Source organism: Triticum dicoccoides, chromosome 4A (genome assembly GCF_002162155.2).
Source record: "Triticum dicoccoides isolate Atlit2015 ecotype Zavitan chromosome 4A, WEW_v2.0, whole genome shotgun sequence".
Classification (NCBI taxonomy): Eukaryota; Viridiplantae; Streptophyta; class Magnoliopsida; order Poales; family Poaceae; genus Triticum; species Triticum dicoccoides.
The window spans coordinates 35,854,990-35,872,347 of record NC_041386.1 but is presented as its reverse complement, the minus strand read 5'-3'; the positions used below and the strand labels follow the sequence as shown (position 1 = coordinate 35,872,347).

Here is a 17,358-nt window from a genome sequence, read left to right as displayed (position 1 = left end):
AGGTAGAGGCACCCTAGAACACACAAGTTGATCCACGTGATCTATTCCTTAGCCGTGTGCGGTGCCCCCAACCACCATAGTCCTCGATAATGCTGTAGCGGAGTTTAGGTGAAGCCCTGGTGCTGTAGTGCATCAAGATCGTCACCACGCGGTCGTGCTGACGGAACTCTTCCCCGACACTTTGCTGGATCGGAGTCCGGGGATCGTCATCGAGCTGAACATGTGCTCGAACTCAGAGGTGCCGTAGTTTCGGTGCTTGATCGGTTGGATCGTGAAGATGTACGACTACTTCCTCTACGTTGCGTCAACGCTTCCGCAGTCGGTCTGCGTGGGTACGTAGACAACACTCTCCCATCTCGTTGCTATGCATCACATGATCTTGCGTGAGCGTAGGAAATTTTTTGAAATTACTACGAAACCCAACAATTACAACTACATATTAGCACACATATAGAAACTAAACATAAATTTGAATGTTCAAGCAAATCACGAATATAGTTTACAAACCAAATTACTAAAATTTAAACACGCTGAATGGTCCAAATGTAACAAATAGGATGTGGATAGAACAACTAGGACTTGCTAAGACGTTTCCAGTGATGCTCAATAAGATCTTGTTGGAGTTGAGCATGAACTTGTCGGTCCTCAATCTTGCGATGCTCCTCAAGGAATGCCATGATTCTCTTCGTATCATACTCTGGCTCAATCAGAGTCCCGTTGGTGATGTACCAAAAGTTCTCAGGCATGTCCCTCTCGTCTTCAATGATCATGTTATGCAATATGATGCAACAAGTCATGATCCGCCATAGAACCTTTGAGTTCCAGTACTCAACAGGGCCACGAACAATTGCAAAGCGCTTTTGAAGCACATCGAACGCTCTCAACATCTTTCCTAGCAGCTTCTTGACATTGGGCAAAGTAAATGTTTTTGTTACCTTTTTAGACAGGGAATTGTTTTGACCAAGGTGGCCCATGGTGGATAGGTGCTATCTGCAAGGTAGTAACCCATCGAGTAGTTATGCATGTTGACCGAGTAGTTGTAAGCAGGGGCATCGCCTATAATAAGCCTAGAAAACAATGGTGATCTCGACAGCACATTCAAGTCACCATGAGAGCCAGGCAAACCAAAGAATGAATGCCATATCCAAAGATCCTTCGATGCAACTACCTCAAGAATGATGGTTGGATTATTGCAGTGGCCTTTGTACATACCCTTCCACCCTGCAGGACAATTCTTCCATGTCCAGCGCATACAGTCAAGTGATCCAAGCATCTCTAGCCTTCCTCTTGCTTCACTCTCAATCATCAGCCTCTGGGTGTCTTCCTCAGTTGGTGATCTCAACTACTCTGGGCCAAAGACAGCGAGCACTGCTTTAGTGAACCTTCAAACAACCTCCAAGATTGTGTCTTCACCAATGTGGACACAGTCATCAATTGCATCAGCCGGACACCATATGCCAAGACTCAAACAGTTGCAATGCACTTCATCAGAGAGCTTGCACTATCTCTCCACATGCATTTCGCCGGAGTTTGAATCAGTCATCATATCTCTCAATGGCTTTTGCAATGGTCAGAAAAAGACTTGTGTGCATCCGAAAGCGTCGGCGAAAGTGCTTCTCCGGTTAGGTTGGCTTTGGATCAAAGCAGTCTCTCATAATCTTGGCATGACCCTCCGCTCTATTACAATTGATGTGCATGCGGCCAAACTGTGATCCTCTCCTAGGTTGTCGAACATCATCACTGAAATCATGCCTAAAACGGTGTCAAAGTCATCATCGTCTTCTTCCTCTTTGGACGATGATGAGTCCTCCAAGACCATCTCCCTCAACATCTTCATCTACAATTCAAATGGCTAGGTTCAATCCAAACGGCTTGGTTTAAAAAGAAACGAACAAAAAAACTCACCTAGGCATTTCGTCGAACACTTGTGGTGCGATGGTGGTGCATCGGCTGTCTGCTGTCGTTTAGACCAAACCAACGCGCGGAGACGCATGCGAATGACCTGCATCGGTGTGCAAGCAAGGTGAGATGCGGTGGCCGACAAAAAATGAGGAAGTTTCGAAGTAATCCGATGAATCGGCTATGGCGATGACGATGGCGTTCCACCTTGATTCCGGTGACGACGACGGGGGCCGAACGGGCTCGACGTCGAGCAGAAGGGTGGCGGGGGTCAAGGGAGGCAACTAGGTAGCGACGGGGCTGGGGGGCGCATCGGCAAAGATGCAGGGGCGGGGGGGCCGACGCGAGGGAGAGGCGCGACTTTTACTCGGAGCCGCAGCGGTTGAGTATATTTAGGGAGAAGGTTGGTGCTGGAGTATAATTTTTACTCCCTTACGGTGAATTGGGGATCGGTTAGGTGCGCGTTAGAGGAGTGAAACCGACTTTTTACTCGTCTAACGCCGGATAGGGGATCGGTTAGAAATGCCCTAATGCATTTGCTCATGGTTACCTCACTGTTAATGGTAAGAGAAATAAACACTTCGTATAAAACGAAATCAGACAAGATACATTTGTTTTTCTGCTTTGCCTTGCATAAGTATCTCCAACTTTATAATCCACTTCCCGCAAAAAAAATAAAAACTTTATAATCCACTCTCTAGATGAGCAGTCATCACCTGTGGAAAGAACTCACAGGGCTCACCCAGTGTTTTACGCTATGTTAGGCATAAACAGTCAATTTTATTTATTTCTCGATAAGAGGAGACACTCAGTCCTACTTCTTACGAAAAATATAGTTTTAGCCATGCATCACATCTCTAGCATACAAACCACATCAAAGATGCTTGAAACCTACCTAGAGTAAAGCTAAGCGTGAACTCCACACTACAAAAGTACTATTGTCGAACTAGAAATATGAACTTCTATTTCATAGAACCTCGTCAGAGGGTCGGGGTTGTCACATTAACAAGAAAAGATTTGATGTAGTTACTGAGGGAAACTAGAACCGAAAACCACACCTCTATTGGTTAATTAAAGAAAACCAGGCGAAAACCAAATACAAACATAAAACCAGAAAAAATAGAACTCGGGGATAGGATTTAGATGAAGATACACTCGCAGCATCATGGAACATCATCTGAGCAAGATAGAAGACATTGAGGCCCAAAACCATATGATACAACTCAAAAACACGAACACCTTTGTATCCAAGCAAACATGAACTAACATTTCACAGTGTCCACCTTTGACTTACCGTTGATGCCCGCCAATGCGCGGATTGGGGATCGTCTCGATCGCTTGTGAAGAAAGTTAATTTTTGAATTCATGCCCCGACCAGTTCACCCAAAAGTCTGAACTAGAGTAGAGAGGTGGGCAATATGCCCCAACACTCACTCTCACGTCTAGTCTTTTTAGCCCTTAGACATGGGAGTGATGTAGGGCGCATGGTTTTTTTAATACTAGATTGGCAGAGTCTTCTACTCAAGACCTCTTGACTTCGATATATATTGAATTCATGTTCTAACCAGTTCACTCAAAAGCCTAAATTGATGAAGAAAGCCAGACAATATATTTCAACACTGGAAACTCATCAAAAGCCTTAGTCAATCCTATGCTCCACATGCTTGGCCATCGGGATATTGCACACATTGCTCTTCTTATGTAGATGCTCATTACGCCTCTCCGTGTGAGAGGCACCACTTCCTCCACACACGAGGGCATTGGGGTCCCAAGCAGTGTGTGTGGGATCACGCGATCGAGAAACTCATCCATCGAGATTGGTGGCGCATCAACCTGTGTCACATTGCCATCAACATGCATCTCCTCAACCCATGACCCAAACTCGGTACGAGGCTTGCGCTTCACAATGGACTCGGTGTTGTTCAAGGAAGTAGGTGGCTCCTCCCAATTGAACACCGGACATGCACGAGATTGCACATCGGTGCTCGGAGAGCATTAGGTCAAGGCAACAAGATCAGGGCCTCACAGTACATGAGGTCAATATATTCCTTGCCCCCGCTGACAAAACAACGAAGTCCATAATCAAATCCTCACCCCAAGCAGAGCACGTCGGCAGGGACTTGATCACATGCGCAACCTGGAGAGACGACACTATGGCTTCAACATGACAGGGTCATTCCTGCCAAACATTGTCCATCGACCCAGCCAAGAGCATCGCAACAACATCAAGCCTATAGAAGGTGAATCAGAGGACAACCAGAGTAACTATAGGGGCTTTGAGACCAATATACCACATCAATTGACTTCACATAATCCTTTTCATATGCGGCGCCAAACCATGTCCACTTCCGATGATATTGTGCGTCACCAGCGGAATACGTCTAGACACCTGTGGAAGCACGAACCCAAGATGGAGAAAACAGAGAAAATAACACCACTAGGATCTCTAGGCAAAACACTTTCAAAACATGACTTGTTCCTTGTTCTCCGGATTGACCACAACCGAGTAGCAACACCAAGTGAAACAATTATCAACAGCACCCATTATTTGTTCCATAATCCCATCGTGCTATCCTTCCATATATGTGATGATATTGAGATAGTGCCCCACTGGTCGTCTGCAATTCGATCTCATCTATCTTTTTGATATCATGTTTAAATGGAGATTGCCAGTCTGTTACACTTTTTTCGAAATGGCAAGATTCTTGCATTCACTAAGAAGAGCCCGGTTAATTAACAGAAAATCAAGCAAAAACTGTCATATCACGCCCGCAAAAACAAGGCACTTACGATGACCTGGCAACCCACACAAGAACGCACACACGTCGTGGAGCAGAAAAATGTCTTCGAGGTTGCAATCTGATGTCATCGTTATTACACCTCCGCTAGGGCGACTCGGACTCCGCCATCAACGACCACCGATGTAGCCCTCACCACAAAAGAGCATCGAAACCTGCGTCGGTCGATACCAAACAGTCCACCGCACGTGTCGGTGATCAGGCAGCTCCGACTGCATCGACGAGCATTGCAGGGGAAAGGCGTTGGGCCTGCGCCGAGCCAGCACCGGAACCACCCACCCGTCTCGCGTCATCGTTGCCGCAAGGGCCCTCCCTCGGTAGCTCGGACACAAGGAAGACAAAGTGAGGCACGACGACCCCTCGAACACGCCCGACGAGACCGACTACCAAAATGCAGCGAGCATCCAGTCCATAGAGCCGTAAATAGGATCAAATACTCTTCAAGGCGACGCCCCCAAAGAGGGAAGCGACGATGCCAACGCCGTCGTCCGACCTTAACGGGCCTTGGGAGAAAACCTTAGGCTTTCACCCTAAGAACTGAATCCGAGGGTGTGCAGGGGAGGACTCCACGGCGCCTCACACCAGCGGTTACCACCTACGTACCGGCGTGAGATTTGTACCAGCGTGCACCCGGCCGGATCCCAGAGTTGCTGGGCCACATCCGATCCAGCCCTTAGATTATTGGCGCGAGCGAACGTAGCAAGTGACACAAATCCAGTCCAAGCGAAAGCGACGCCTGCGTCGTCGCGGTAGCTAAATTTCAAACAGAGAGCGCACTCGCCACTCGGAATCGATAAGCCGCCGCCGCCGCCGCCAGAGCCGCGCGCAAGATCTATCCTATCCCTCTCTGTCCAAAAAGCAAGCAGCCGGAGAAATTCGGAGGAGGGAGAAGGCACCATGCATGATGCAAACGGGGGGCAAAAACAGTGCAGGGGAGCGCGCGAGCTACTGTTGTGACCGATATGTGCTGCCACTATTCGGCCCGGCCGATAGTCAGTCAGAAAAATGACAAGGAGAACGTTTCAAGCGTTGAAACTTGAAGTGCTCTACTACTTTGTTTTCTCAGCTCAAAAATGGAACAGGATAGTGCTCTCAGCAGCTCGACGGCGACGCGTCGGTCAGCTGCTCTGCATTTCAGGAGTTCAATATGCGGTTCACTCCAGTGTGCCAGCAGCCCTACATCCGACTCATCTAGTGATCAAGCAGCCGGAAACAACAATAATAAAAATAGAAAAAGGAAAGGAAAAGGCCAAAGCGGCAGGATTGTGGTCAGTGACCTGACGGTGACATCTCGGTCAGTGATTCTGCATTTCGAGAGGAGGCAAACGTATGCGATTCCACTGATAGACAAGTAGCCGGAAACAATGATGAAAATACGTAGCAGAGAAAGGCCAAAGCATCGGAACCAGGTAAGCTCGTATGGGCCACCTCCATACATAAGATGAGAGATGCTAGACTTACGGACACATTCTCATAGGATTTCTGTTACGGGCTCGCGGAAGTTGACATAAAATACCCCACACACGCCCAAGGTCTCGTGGAGACAGCATGTAGGCGTCATCATCATCACTCTTCTCCTAGAGGTCATCATCCTTAAACCCTGAGCAAATGACTCCAACTTCGACGCACGCGATCGTCGACTCAACCACATTGTAGAGGCTGAGTGATGATGAATGAAGATCCGCGCCAAACAACCACATTGCGATCAAACGGCGCAGTTCCGACTCTGACGGAGAACCACGAGGGACAAAACCAGGCACGGCAATATGACTCTTATAGTGATCAAGCAGCCGGAAACAATGATAATAAAAGTATAAAAGGAAAAAGGCCAAAGCGGTAGGATTGTGGTCAGCGATTCTGCATTTCAAGAGCAGCGTATGCGATTCCACTGATAAACAAGTAGCCGGAAACAATAATAAAAATACAAAGGCATCGAAGGAGGCAGGTAAGCTCGTATGGGCCACCCCCAAGGATGGATAAATTATGCATTTGTTGGTCCACAAACACTGGCCAGTTTCGGCAATGCTGCGGCCGTTTCGAATGGAGGCAAAAAATAATGGACACTGCAAATATACTACTCAATGCATGAGCAGATGAGTTATGGGGGCTGCGAGGTGTATGTAGTAGGCTGCTAAGAGTAAAGACCAACTTTTTTTAGTCATTTTTTTTCTCAACCAGGAAGACCAACTTTTTTTTAGTCATTTTTTTCTCAACCAGGAAGACCAGTTGATCCACACGAACAAACGTCTCATCAACCGTGAGATCAAATAACAGATGCTTTTTTGGGGACAAACCAATCACAGATGCTCACTGAATTGGCCGGCAATCTGCAGCTACTGCACTGTATTGCTACTGACACATGCCTGTGAATGTCTGTTTTGCACTCCTCTGTTTCTAAATATAAGCCCTTTTAGAGATTTCAATATAGACTACATACGGATATACAGACATATTTTAAAGTGTAGATTCACACATTTTGCTTCGTATGTAGTCAATATTGAAATCTCAAATGTCTTATATTTAGGAACGGAGGGAGTAGCTGAATTTAGCCCACAACAGCTTTTCCCACAAGTGATGCTAGATTGGCTACATACCAACCAAACAGAGCTTCCCGTGGCTTTTAGGTCGAAACTTTAGAACATACCCTGATCAAACTAGCTTGTGAACTTCTACTATTTTCAGGAGAAATCAGAAAGCTTTGCCAGTAGTATGTTGAATCAGCGCAAGAATCAGTGCAACCAGTATGAATGGGGCAATTTCTAGATGAATCTGTTCTGGGACAGGAAACCAAAAAACAAATGCCCACCGACAATTTGCAGCTGCTGCACTGTTACTAACGATCAAGGTCAGACAATTCCGCTCCTTCAAGAAACTTAGATTTAAACAAGACATCAACATAGCACAATGCAAATAACCTTGCTCGATACTTCTTTAACTGCATGATATTTCATATCTGAACATGTTTTTCCGTGTTACAGGCTCTACATATGTTTCAAGTCTCAGACAGCAAAAAAAGATCGGTCAACTAGGAAGCCTGCAGAAAAGAGCATAACATGACATAGAATTTTAAAGAGTTCAGCTCTAGTGGGATCATAGCTTAACCTCAACATCCACCCCGGCGGGGAGCTGGAGCTGCATCAATGAATCGATTGTCTGGGCAGTCGGGTACATGATATCAATCAACCGCTGGTGTGTCCGGATCTCGAAGTGGAACCTTGAATCTTTGTGCACATGGGGAGAGTTGAGCACACAGTATATTCTCTTCTTGGTTGGCAGAGGAACAGGACCCATGGTCTTGGCATTAGTTGTCTTTGCAGCTTCGATGATCTGCTTGCAGGAGTCCTCGATCAATGGCACCCAGTAAGACCTCAGCTTGATTCTGATCTTCTGCTTAGGTGCCAGCTGCAAACATAAAATGTTGATACCCAATAGTGTTAGTTCTACAGAGAACAGCAACTTCTGCAGGTGACCCCAATGAAACAGAAACACCAAATGAAAATATGCAGTTGACTAAGGTATGATGGAAATACAGCCAATAGTGCCAGAAGCATGAAAACTTCGCACTTCAACTAAATTTGATAGGGCAATCACAAAAACATTTGGTCAAACATGCATCGTCATGGTTACATTTGTTCCAACATCGTTCTGTCAGACAGATGTAACAAATTTCATTACAATGTTAGCCAGCTCAAGCCGATGAGATGAATATCTATGATCAGCTCCTTCAATAATATGCACTTCGTGGTTGCCTATATATTTATGAAATTCCAGAGCATCCTCTGATGGCACAACATCATCGTCAGAACCGTGAACTGTCAGGACCCTGCAATTAGGGTCAATAGACATGCATGCACTTTGCATATCTATGCTAAGACGGTCCATCAGACTTTCTTTGGTTACACGGTACATGAACTGTCCTGTTTTCTGTGCCACGTCAATGAAACCATGTTGATTTATCCTTTCCATATAGTCACCGCCAAGACGATCTGCAATTCCACGTTTCAGATCAAATCTGCCCGATATGTTGATTACACGAGATACATCTTGATACATGGACGCATAGATGATGACCACATCTCCTCCCTTACTGTGGCCAGCAATAGCACGAGTATCACGCTTGTGTTCCTTAAAATGCTGGATTACATTATGCAAATCATCCACCTCTTTATAGTAGTTGCCATACTGAAATGTACCTTCACTTTCTCCATTGCCAGAAAAATCAAACTGAAATACACTAATCTTCTCTGATGTTAATGCATCAGTAAGACCCATTATGGTTCTACTTTCCTTTGATGACCTAAACCCATGGCATAACACTACAATGTCCTTAGATCCAGCTTCGTGCAAAACACCAATGAGTTTCTCTCCAGAACTGTTGGTTATCACTATCCTCTCTTGAGATACATTGAAGGAATCACTGAAGGACGAGTGCGACTGCGCACGTGCCCTTGAAACAGTTTCTTTCCCGGCAGTAGCACCAAACAGTAACTGCACGCAGACATGTACGATGGACATGCTTAAGAACTGACAAACGTGCAAGCAAGAAAGGAAGCACATAATGTTAGGCAGTAGTAATCACTGGCAGATTACTAACCAAATGTAACACAAAATCTACTTCACCAACACCAACAATATTAGAAGTCAGCAGTTAGAACACAATCTAAGGAGTTCCCACAAAAGATAAGCAACCATCCATAGATTATTCCTGAGAGGGATAATCAGTTTTGGTGATAGACTACTTTTTCTCAGCCCATAAACCTAGCAAATCAGTCCCAAGAAAGAAAAGGCAATAAGAGCTAACCGCAGAGAGAATGATGCTGTTGGTGTTATAAAATCTTTGCATCTATGCACGAATAATGGTTGAGCAAATATATAGCAGAAGATAATAAAAAGAATGGGAAACCATTTGAGAATTTAAGGCAGGTGGTTAGAGAAAATTCAGAAGATCATTGACATGGAGAAACCCACAAGAGTGAGAGAACAAGGTGTTCAACAAGAGCGGTGATAGACAGGTTAAGGGCACAACTGAAGAATATTTAAACTAAGCTTCGAAACCACAAGGCCGACTATTTTAAGAAAGATACATGAGATGGAGTCATGGTTAAATACAGTTAGCCTTTTCATCCAGAGACCATTTTAGCATTCAGTTGAACATGGAAGACTTCACCAGCAGTCCCACGTCCAAAACAGAGTCACACCAGCAACATTTATCACGAGTCAAATGCTCAATGTGTGCGCTAACCAAGAACCCACGAAGAACTTTACCCCACATAATGTCACTAGTCACTATGCTTAGTACTCCCTCCGTAAACTAATATAAGAGCGTTTAGATCACTACTTTAGTAATCTAAACGCTCTTATATTAATTTACAGAGGGAGTACGTTGTATGCTTACTATCAATTTTTAGCTCAGCTTATCAACACACCCATTTCATTTGACATGGTTATATGCAAAGTATGCAGCAGTCACAAGACAAGGAGGCAATGCGTGAACATGAAATCTTGCAATGCAGTCACATCAATAACAGCTCGTGAATGGAAACATTTGCCAACATAACAACCATGATGAAAAAGTTTAAGCTCGTGGATAAGGTACCTCCTCCCCATCCTCCCCAATCGACGACGGCATCGGAATTCCCGACCCCTCACCAACCTGAAAAACAACGAGGGCAACAAATTTACAATCACTTGAATAATAACAAATTCCAACAGAGATATACGAACTGTACCAATGCCTCCAGGCAATTACACGCCAGTAACGAGAACATGTCTACAATGCAATCTACAAGTTTCACAACACATATACGCGAAAGCACATGCTCACGTATCACGTACCGGGGGCGTGTCGGAGGGTAGGTCGTCGGCGAGGGTCTCGGCTGGCGGGGCGGCGGAGGCGCGGGAGCGCAGCGGGGACGCGCGGAGGGGGGAGGCGAAGGAGAGCGCGGTGGGGTTCGGGCTTGCGGTGGAGCGGTGGAGGAAGAGGAGGGGGAGCGTGGTGGTGGAGGTGGAGACGGCCATGGCGACGGGGAGGGGATGAGAGTGGAAGGAAGGGAGAGCGGCGAGGGAAGGAGGAGGCGTTGGAAGGCCTCTGCTTCGCTATCGTGCTGTATTATCCAGTTCGGAGCGCGTTTTTGCGTTTGGGCCCTTCAAATTTGTCCAATTGTGATTTACACTTCAACAGTTGTCCGGCTTTAGCATGTTTTGGGGGAAACCATGGCGATTTTTCACCCGTATTTTCTGCTTGAAACTCAACTGCATCTCTGTACTAGAAAAAAAAATGAGGCAAATCTCTGTATTAGATGATCAACTACTGGAAGATCCATTGGAAATCTCCGTGTTCAAAATGGGTGCTGCTGTTTTCTTGGTGTAGATTGTGTAGGCAATGCAAGAAATTGAAAGGCACGCCAATTGGTTACATGAAACATTATGAGAACTGGCAAGCTAAATAATTTGGAAGTATCAGGTTACACATTATGAAGTAAAGTTCATCATCTATATGATGCATCTTGTTGTCAAATTAATCTCGACTATAGATGAACATCTATATCTACACAGCTGATTTCTTCTAATTTGGTTATAAACATCTGCAGCTGCAACCTTCTTCACTTGCCCTCTTTATCACGGCCATCGCCGCCACCATCCCCGGCGCTCCTTTTGCCACGCCCAGACAGAAAGTCCATGCCCAAGCCCAGCTGCGTCTCACGACTCCTCGGATAAGACGATGACCCGGCTGTCGGCGCCGCTTGCTTAAGCTGCCATGGCAGAGGCTGCCTATTGGGAGGGGATGGAAGCACCTTTGGTTCAGTCGGCCATCGATCAGCAAAGGGCGGCTTCATTGAGACGTCTGGCTTTTCGCAATCCATTGGGCATGATTCCTCGTTGAGGTTAAACCCACGAATGTTCGTCTCCATATTGTCGCGGTCCAATTTTGGAGACGCCGAAAATGGAACATTCGGCTGCCAACCCGCCTGGTTCAAGTCATGGGGCTCATGCTTTGAAGGGGGCCACCCAGGAGGAGCGGTTTTCTTATCTTCATCCTCTCTTACAATTACCATGTGATCAGGCTCTGCAGCTTCAGAGCCTTTTTGCTTGATATTCTCCATCAACTTGTCCTGATAAAGATCTTTTCCACTCGACGAGCGCGCTGAATATATGTTTGTCATTGGGAAAGCTTTCTCCGGTGGTGTAGCTGGTGTGTAGTTAGGGGGTAGCAGATCATCCCAATTTTCCAAAAGCTCTTTATACACTTTGCGTAGGGTCACCTCTGTAAGGCCTGTAACCTTACAGATCTCGGCCTGGGTCTTGCGCTTGTCTTCAAGCTGACATGCAAGGTAGATAGCAGCAGCAGATATGCTTATAGGGTTTCGCCGCGTGCAGAAGCATTTATTAACAACCACCTCGCCGATGTGGGCTGCAAGTTCCTAAGTAAACAACACAGAGTATGTTAAAAGCAGGACAAATTAATTGTCATGATGTCTCAGGTTTACAGCTCATCTGATACCTGGGCGGATTTATTGAGCTGGAGGAGGTTGCAAAACCGAGGCATGTGAACTGCTATTGAATTGCTGTTAAGAGGTTGGCTCAGTTTAAGAGATTCGCCAAGTATTTTGATGTATTTTCCTATTTCTTTCTGAGGAAGATTGCTAGCTGTGGAGATTTCCTGGATATGCAGTACACAGAAAATGGATCAGCGCTAACTGAAAAATACAGCAATAACCAAAAATGCTGCTACATCAACTATATTTACTATCTACTCCCTCCATTCCATATCAAGTGTCCCTGATTTAGTACAAAGTTGTACTATATCAGCGACAATTAATTTGGAACGGAGAGAGTATCTATTATATATGAGAAAAGCATAATACAAACGAAAAAATAGAGAGATACGCTAGAAATTCTCACGAAAAAACAAAAACATCTGAACATCGATCTGGCAGGCCCTCTTTACATCAAGAAAGCATAACCATTAGATGTTCATATTTGCACTCAATTTCATTGACTGGTGTACCCATATTACCTATGCAGCACAGCAGTAGATCTAGACCACGAATCTCCTATACTTTAGGTTAACCAAAACCAGCACAAACACGTATGTCACGTTTTGATCTCTTCAGTGCTGTGACCTTCCTTAAATTTGTTTGCCCCTTTTATGTCTCTCCACATGCACGTGCAGGTACGCACCATGTTTTTTTCTTAATAATATGGATATAGCCCCTATCTCTAAGTTTTGCTACATACACGAATGTAGCATGTACTTAGTATGTGATGATGGTTGGCGCTGTTCACCAAAGAGAGATTAAGTAGGATCAGCAGATTAATTAGGGAGCTGCTCTGATGCATATATACATGTCATGTAGGGCGGCTCCTGGATGACATTGTTGCATGGTTGTCAGTGGCACAGCTAGCTCCCGGCGACCCCAAGCAACTGCTCAGGCCCAGCCGACGAAGTTCCCCACTGGAATTTGAGCCAATCATGAACAGTCGATTAATGGGCAAAGGCCTAGCTAGCTCAGTGCCTTTTATTCTTTGCCCAGGCACTACGATCTGTATAGCTCCATCCCTGGTGGTGGTGGTGGTGCAAAGTCTGGAATATAGGGCTAATTTTGTGGTCCACTCTGGGTCTCAACTAGCAGCCCAAATTGATCAAAAGATCACGAACACACAAAAAAATACTATACAATCTTATTAGAAAAACAATATAGCCATTATAATTGCAGCTAAATGCATCCAACCATTGATCTTGTAAATACCTCTCCTAGATGGTGCATACTATTATAAGCAAACATCATTCAATCTTCTGAATTGTAGGCTTGGGCATTGGTACACAAGAAGGTCGATTTAATGTCTATCTATCCTTTCGAATAGCATCCATCCACCAGAATACACATGCGCACCTTGCCCGCGGGAGTTCCAAATCAAAAACCAAAAGAAGGTAGTAAATGAAAAGCCTCCCATGTGTGTTGATCCGACATCAGGGTTAACGATCCAAACTTTTGTTCCGAGCACCATTTAATACAGTAGACGAACGTAATATACAAAACAACCTTCTGGCTTGATACATACATACGACCAACATATTTTGATCTGAACATTAACTCCATCATATCGATCTAATACCATGTTCAATGACCAGCCTCTTTTGTTAACAACTAACCAACCTTATTTTTTTGTAACTGTCTCAACAACCGGCCATCTCATGTGGTGTTACAGCAATGATGCATACCCTACTAAAAAGTAAACATGGTTAAAATGCGCCCCACGCAGGCATACCAGACTCACTGCCTTCGTGTACTATGCAAACGACAAATATGAAGGTTAGTCTGGAGTTATTGATAATATATACCTAGGACAAGGCATTGCTTTTGCCGCGTACTAGGCTCAATTAATTTTGTGTACTGATCTGATATCAAAAGGCAAAACCATCCGTAGATATATTGTTGTTGTGACAATAATAATAGGCAAATTAAGATAAATAGACAATTAAAATATTTCCAAAATTACATGATTAAATTATTTCCCGCGCGGGACACCATGCTAGTTTACACAGCACAAATTTCCATGATCGACGGCTGACTCGGTGTTCGGTTCCATGGACTAATGTGGTTTTGTTAGGTTGAATCAAGGTATTTGTGACACACAATACTATATAATTCGACAAAATAGAGCAAATGTTACTAAGAATCAAGCAAAAGAAATTTTATTTGCTATCCTCGTAGTTAGCAAAACTCCGCCTATGTCTTCTAGGCATAGCCGGTCCCAAGCCCGGGTAAAGGAGGAGGGTTGTGATAGGCTTGGCGAGCCAACGTAAAAACTAGCCAGTCCCATAGGTATGAAACCCATTTGAGCGAGAATAGTACTAGGATGGGTGACCTCCTAGGAAGTCCTCGTGAAAGGGTTTCATATCTAAGGGTTGTGATAGGCTTGGCGAGCCAACGTAAAAACTAGCCAGTCTTTTGGGTATGAAACCCATTTGGGCGAGAGTAGTACTAGGATGGGTGACCTCCTGGGAAGTCCTCGTGAAAGGGTTTCATATCTAGCCTACCCCAACTTGTTTGGGATAAAAGGTTTCGTAAGTAAGTAAGTAAGTATCCTCGTAGTTAGCAAGACCAGATGCTCCATAAAAAGGAATACTGCTAAGTAGAGCCATTTCAGTAAATTGATTGGGAGACCTTTGGTCCGTAAATCAGTTTACAGGAAAGCAGCATATGATCCAACAACAATTCTGTCCAGACAGGGATCATCTGTTGAGTTGCTTGAAAATTGAAAGGATAGGATGATTAGAATTGTTGAACAAGATCCCCAATTTTGAAGCAATTAAATCTTAAATTAAATTGTGGCGATCCATCTTTTCTTTTCAGAACCTAACTAACATTCCTGGTTAGTCCAAATCCTGGCTGCTTGGAGCAACACACCCATATATGCCTATCAATCTCCACACGGGAGAATCTGAATGATCATGTTGATCTAATAAACATAAACTCCATCACATTGATCTAATACCATGTTCAAGTTCAACGACCAATCTCTTTTGTAAAAAACCAACTAACTATGTTTCTTGTAACTGTCAACAACCAACCGTCTCATGTGGTGTTATGGCAATGATACGTACCTACCCTAATAAAAGGTAAACATGGTTAAAATGCGCCCCGCACAGGCATACCAGACTCACTGCTTTCGTGTACCATGTAACGATAAATATGATGGTTATTCCGGTGTAATTGGTAATATATACCCAGGACAAGGCTCGACTGCTTTTGTCGCATACTAGGCTCGATCAATTTTGTGTACTGATCTGATATCAACAGGCAAAACCGGTCGTAGATATATTGTTGATGTGATAATAATAACCATAGGTAGATTAAGATAAATAGATTATTAAAATATTTCCACAATCACATGATTAAATTATTTCCCGCGCAAACACCATGCTAGTTTACACAACAGAAATCGCCATGATCCAAGGCTGACTCGGCGTCCGGTTCAGCCATTGACTAATGTGGTTTTGTTAGGTTGAATCAAGGTATTTGTGACATACATAATTATATAATTCAACAAAATAGAGCAAATGCTATCCTCGTATATTCAGGTTGACAAGACCGGATGCTCCATAAAAAGCAATACTACTAGGTAGAGTCATTTCAGTAAATTGATCGGGAGATTAGAGACTTTGGTCCTTAAATCAGTTTACTGGAAATCAGCATATCATCCAACAACAATTCTGTCCATAGAGGGATCATCTGTTGAGTTGCTTGAAAATTGAATGGACTAGCTTATAAGAATTGATGAACAAGATCCCCAATTTTGAAGCAATTAAATCTTAAATTACATTGTGGAAATCCATCTTTTTCTTTTCAGAACGTAACTAACATTCCTGGTTAGTCCAATCCTGGCTGCTTGGAGCAACACACCCATATATGCCTATGAATCTCCGCACGGGAGAATTTGGAACAAATATAAAGAGAGCACGAGCAGCAGAAACAAACCTGCAGCGTCCTGGGCTCCCGTGCCTCGCGGATGGCCTGCACGAGCGCGGCGGTGGCCAGCGCCTCGACGCTGCGGTTCCTGAGGCAGGTGGCGGTGGAGCACTCCTTGAAGAGGTCGAAGGCGTGGTCGGCGATGTCCCGGTCGAGCCTGAGGATGGAGGCGACGTCCACGATCTGGAGGTAGGCGCGGAGGCTGTCGACGGAGACCATGGGCCCCGCGGGGTCCGGGGTGGAGGAGGCGGCGGCGTCGACGGCGAGCGCGCGCTCGAGCTCGGCGAGCTGGCCGGAGAAGGCGGAGGCGGAGCGGGCGAGGACGGGGTGGCGCTCGAGGGAGAAGGCCGAGAAGGCGGAGACGAAGCCGGCGGGGAGGAAGGGGTCGTCGTCGTCGTTGGCGAGCGGGGAGGAGGGCGCGGGGGCGGCGGCGGCGAGGTCGGGCGTGACGAGGGGGAGCGGGTGGAGGGAGGGGAGGAGGGGGAAGAAGGGGTGGGTGTGGAGGTGGCGCTCGAGGACGAGGCGGGCGCAGGAGGAGCACTCGGATACGGCGCGGGAGAGCGGCGGCTGCGTGGTGGCGCACCGCGCCGGCGCGGGGGAGCGGCAGTAGGGGCACTGCGTCGGCAGCGACATGGCGGCGGCGGCGGCGGCGCGCGTGCGGAGAGGAGAGCGGGGACGCTCGGGCGTGCGTGCTCTGGGTTCGGGTAGTTCGCTCTCGGCCGAGGCAGTGGGGTGGGTCATCACCTCACACGAAGACCCCGACCCACTGTCACGCACTCGGCCTGCTGGTACACTCGACTACTCGAGCCTGAGTGGCTGGGATCAGGAGTAGGAGTAGAACATTTTGTTTGTTTATGTCTTTCATCATCATCGTGTACATAATAATCACTTCTGCTTCAGTACAACCCTTTTTAAACACATCCCTAAACACCTGATTTATTTAGAACTTCTAGTCTCCCTGCTCGGCTTTCTTGTTCCGAAGACAAACATGACTCAGATTTTTATGAGTGAAGTCTGTTTTAAACCTTATACTGGCAGAGCTAGTCGGGAATAAACATTAGACCCTTGTTTCCTTGAAACTATGTACTGATCCCGCCAATTTCAAGAATTGAGAAGAAGCAACATTAGAGAAATGAAACATGAACCAAGAACGGCGATGCCAAACAGCAAAGAGAGTCTTTGAAGTC

At 45.7% G+C, this 17,358-nt stretch overlaps 2 protein-coding genes across 3 annotated transcripts; both read right to left on the bottom strand.

The window, feature by feature from the left end:
* Positions 1–7,602: 7,602 nt before the first annotated feature.
* On the bottom strand, positions 7,603–10,800 carry LOC119284793 (cyanelle 30S ribosomal protein S10-like). Of its 2 annotated transcripts, none has more exons than XM_037563954.1 (3): positions 10,533–10,793; positions 10,294–10,350; positions 7,603–8,099 (listed from the first exon to the last, which is right to left on the bottom strand). In XM_037563954.1, the coding sequence occupies exons 1-3, from the start codon at positions 10,713–10,715 to the stop codon at positions 7,788–7,790; spliced, it is 552 nt and encodes a 183-aa protein (XP_037419851.1). In that variant the 5' UTR covers positions 10,716–10,793; the 3' UTR covers positions 7,603–7,787. The 2 variants fall into 2 exon arrangements, with proteins under 2 accessions (XP_037419851.1, XP_037419850.1); XM_037563953.1 differs by lacking the exon at positions 7,603–8,099 and adding an exon at positions 8,216–9,185 and having other exon boundaries at positions 10,533–10,800.
* Positions 10,801–11,084: 284 nt separating this feature from the next.
* LOC119284792 (plant-specific TFIIB-related protein 1-like) lies at positions 11,085–16,868 on the bottom strand. Its single transcript, XM_037563952.1, has 3 exons — positions 16,181–16,868; positions 12,199–12,357; positions 11,085–12,118 (listed from the first exon to the last, which is right to left on the bottom strand). Exons 1-3 carry the CDS (start codon positions 16,802–16,804, stop codon positions 11,300–11,302), a joined length of 1,602 nt encoding a protein of 533 aa, XP_037419849.1. The 5' UTR covers positions 16,805–16,868; the 3' UTR covers positions 11,085–11,299.
* Between the last annotated feature and the right edge of the window lie 490 nt (positions 16,869–17,358).

Bases quoted from the DNA above. Each gene is read 5' to 3' on its own strand.
- LOC119284793 (XM_037563953.1), bottom strand. From the start codon at position 10,715: ATGGCCGTCTCCACCTCCACCACCACGCTCCCCCTCCTCTTCCTCCAC. The intron at 10,351-10,532 runs GTACGTGATACG...GTTGTTTTTCAG, and splicing joins TACCCTCCGACACGCCCCCG to GTTGGTGAGGGGTCGGGAAT. The intron at 9,186-10,293 runs GTACCTTATCCA...GTCTGCGTGCAG, and splicing joins TTGGGGAGGATGGGGAGGAG to TTACTGTTTGGTGCTACTGC.
- LOC119284792 (XM_037563952.1), bottom strand. From the start codon at position 16,804: ATGTCGCTGCCGACGCAGTGCCCCTACTGCCGCTCCCCCGCGCCGGCG. The intron at 12,358-16,180 runs GTTTGTTTCTGC...CTGCATATCCAG, and splicing joins GGGAGCCCAGGACGCTGCAG to GAAATCTCCACAGCTAGCAA. The intron at 12,119-12,198 runs GTATCAGATGAG...TTGTTTACTTAG, and splicing joins AGCTCAATAAATCCGCCCAG to GAACTTGCAGCCCACATCGG.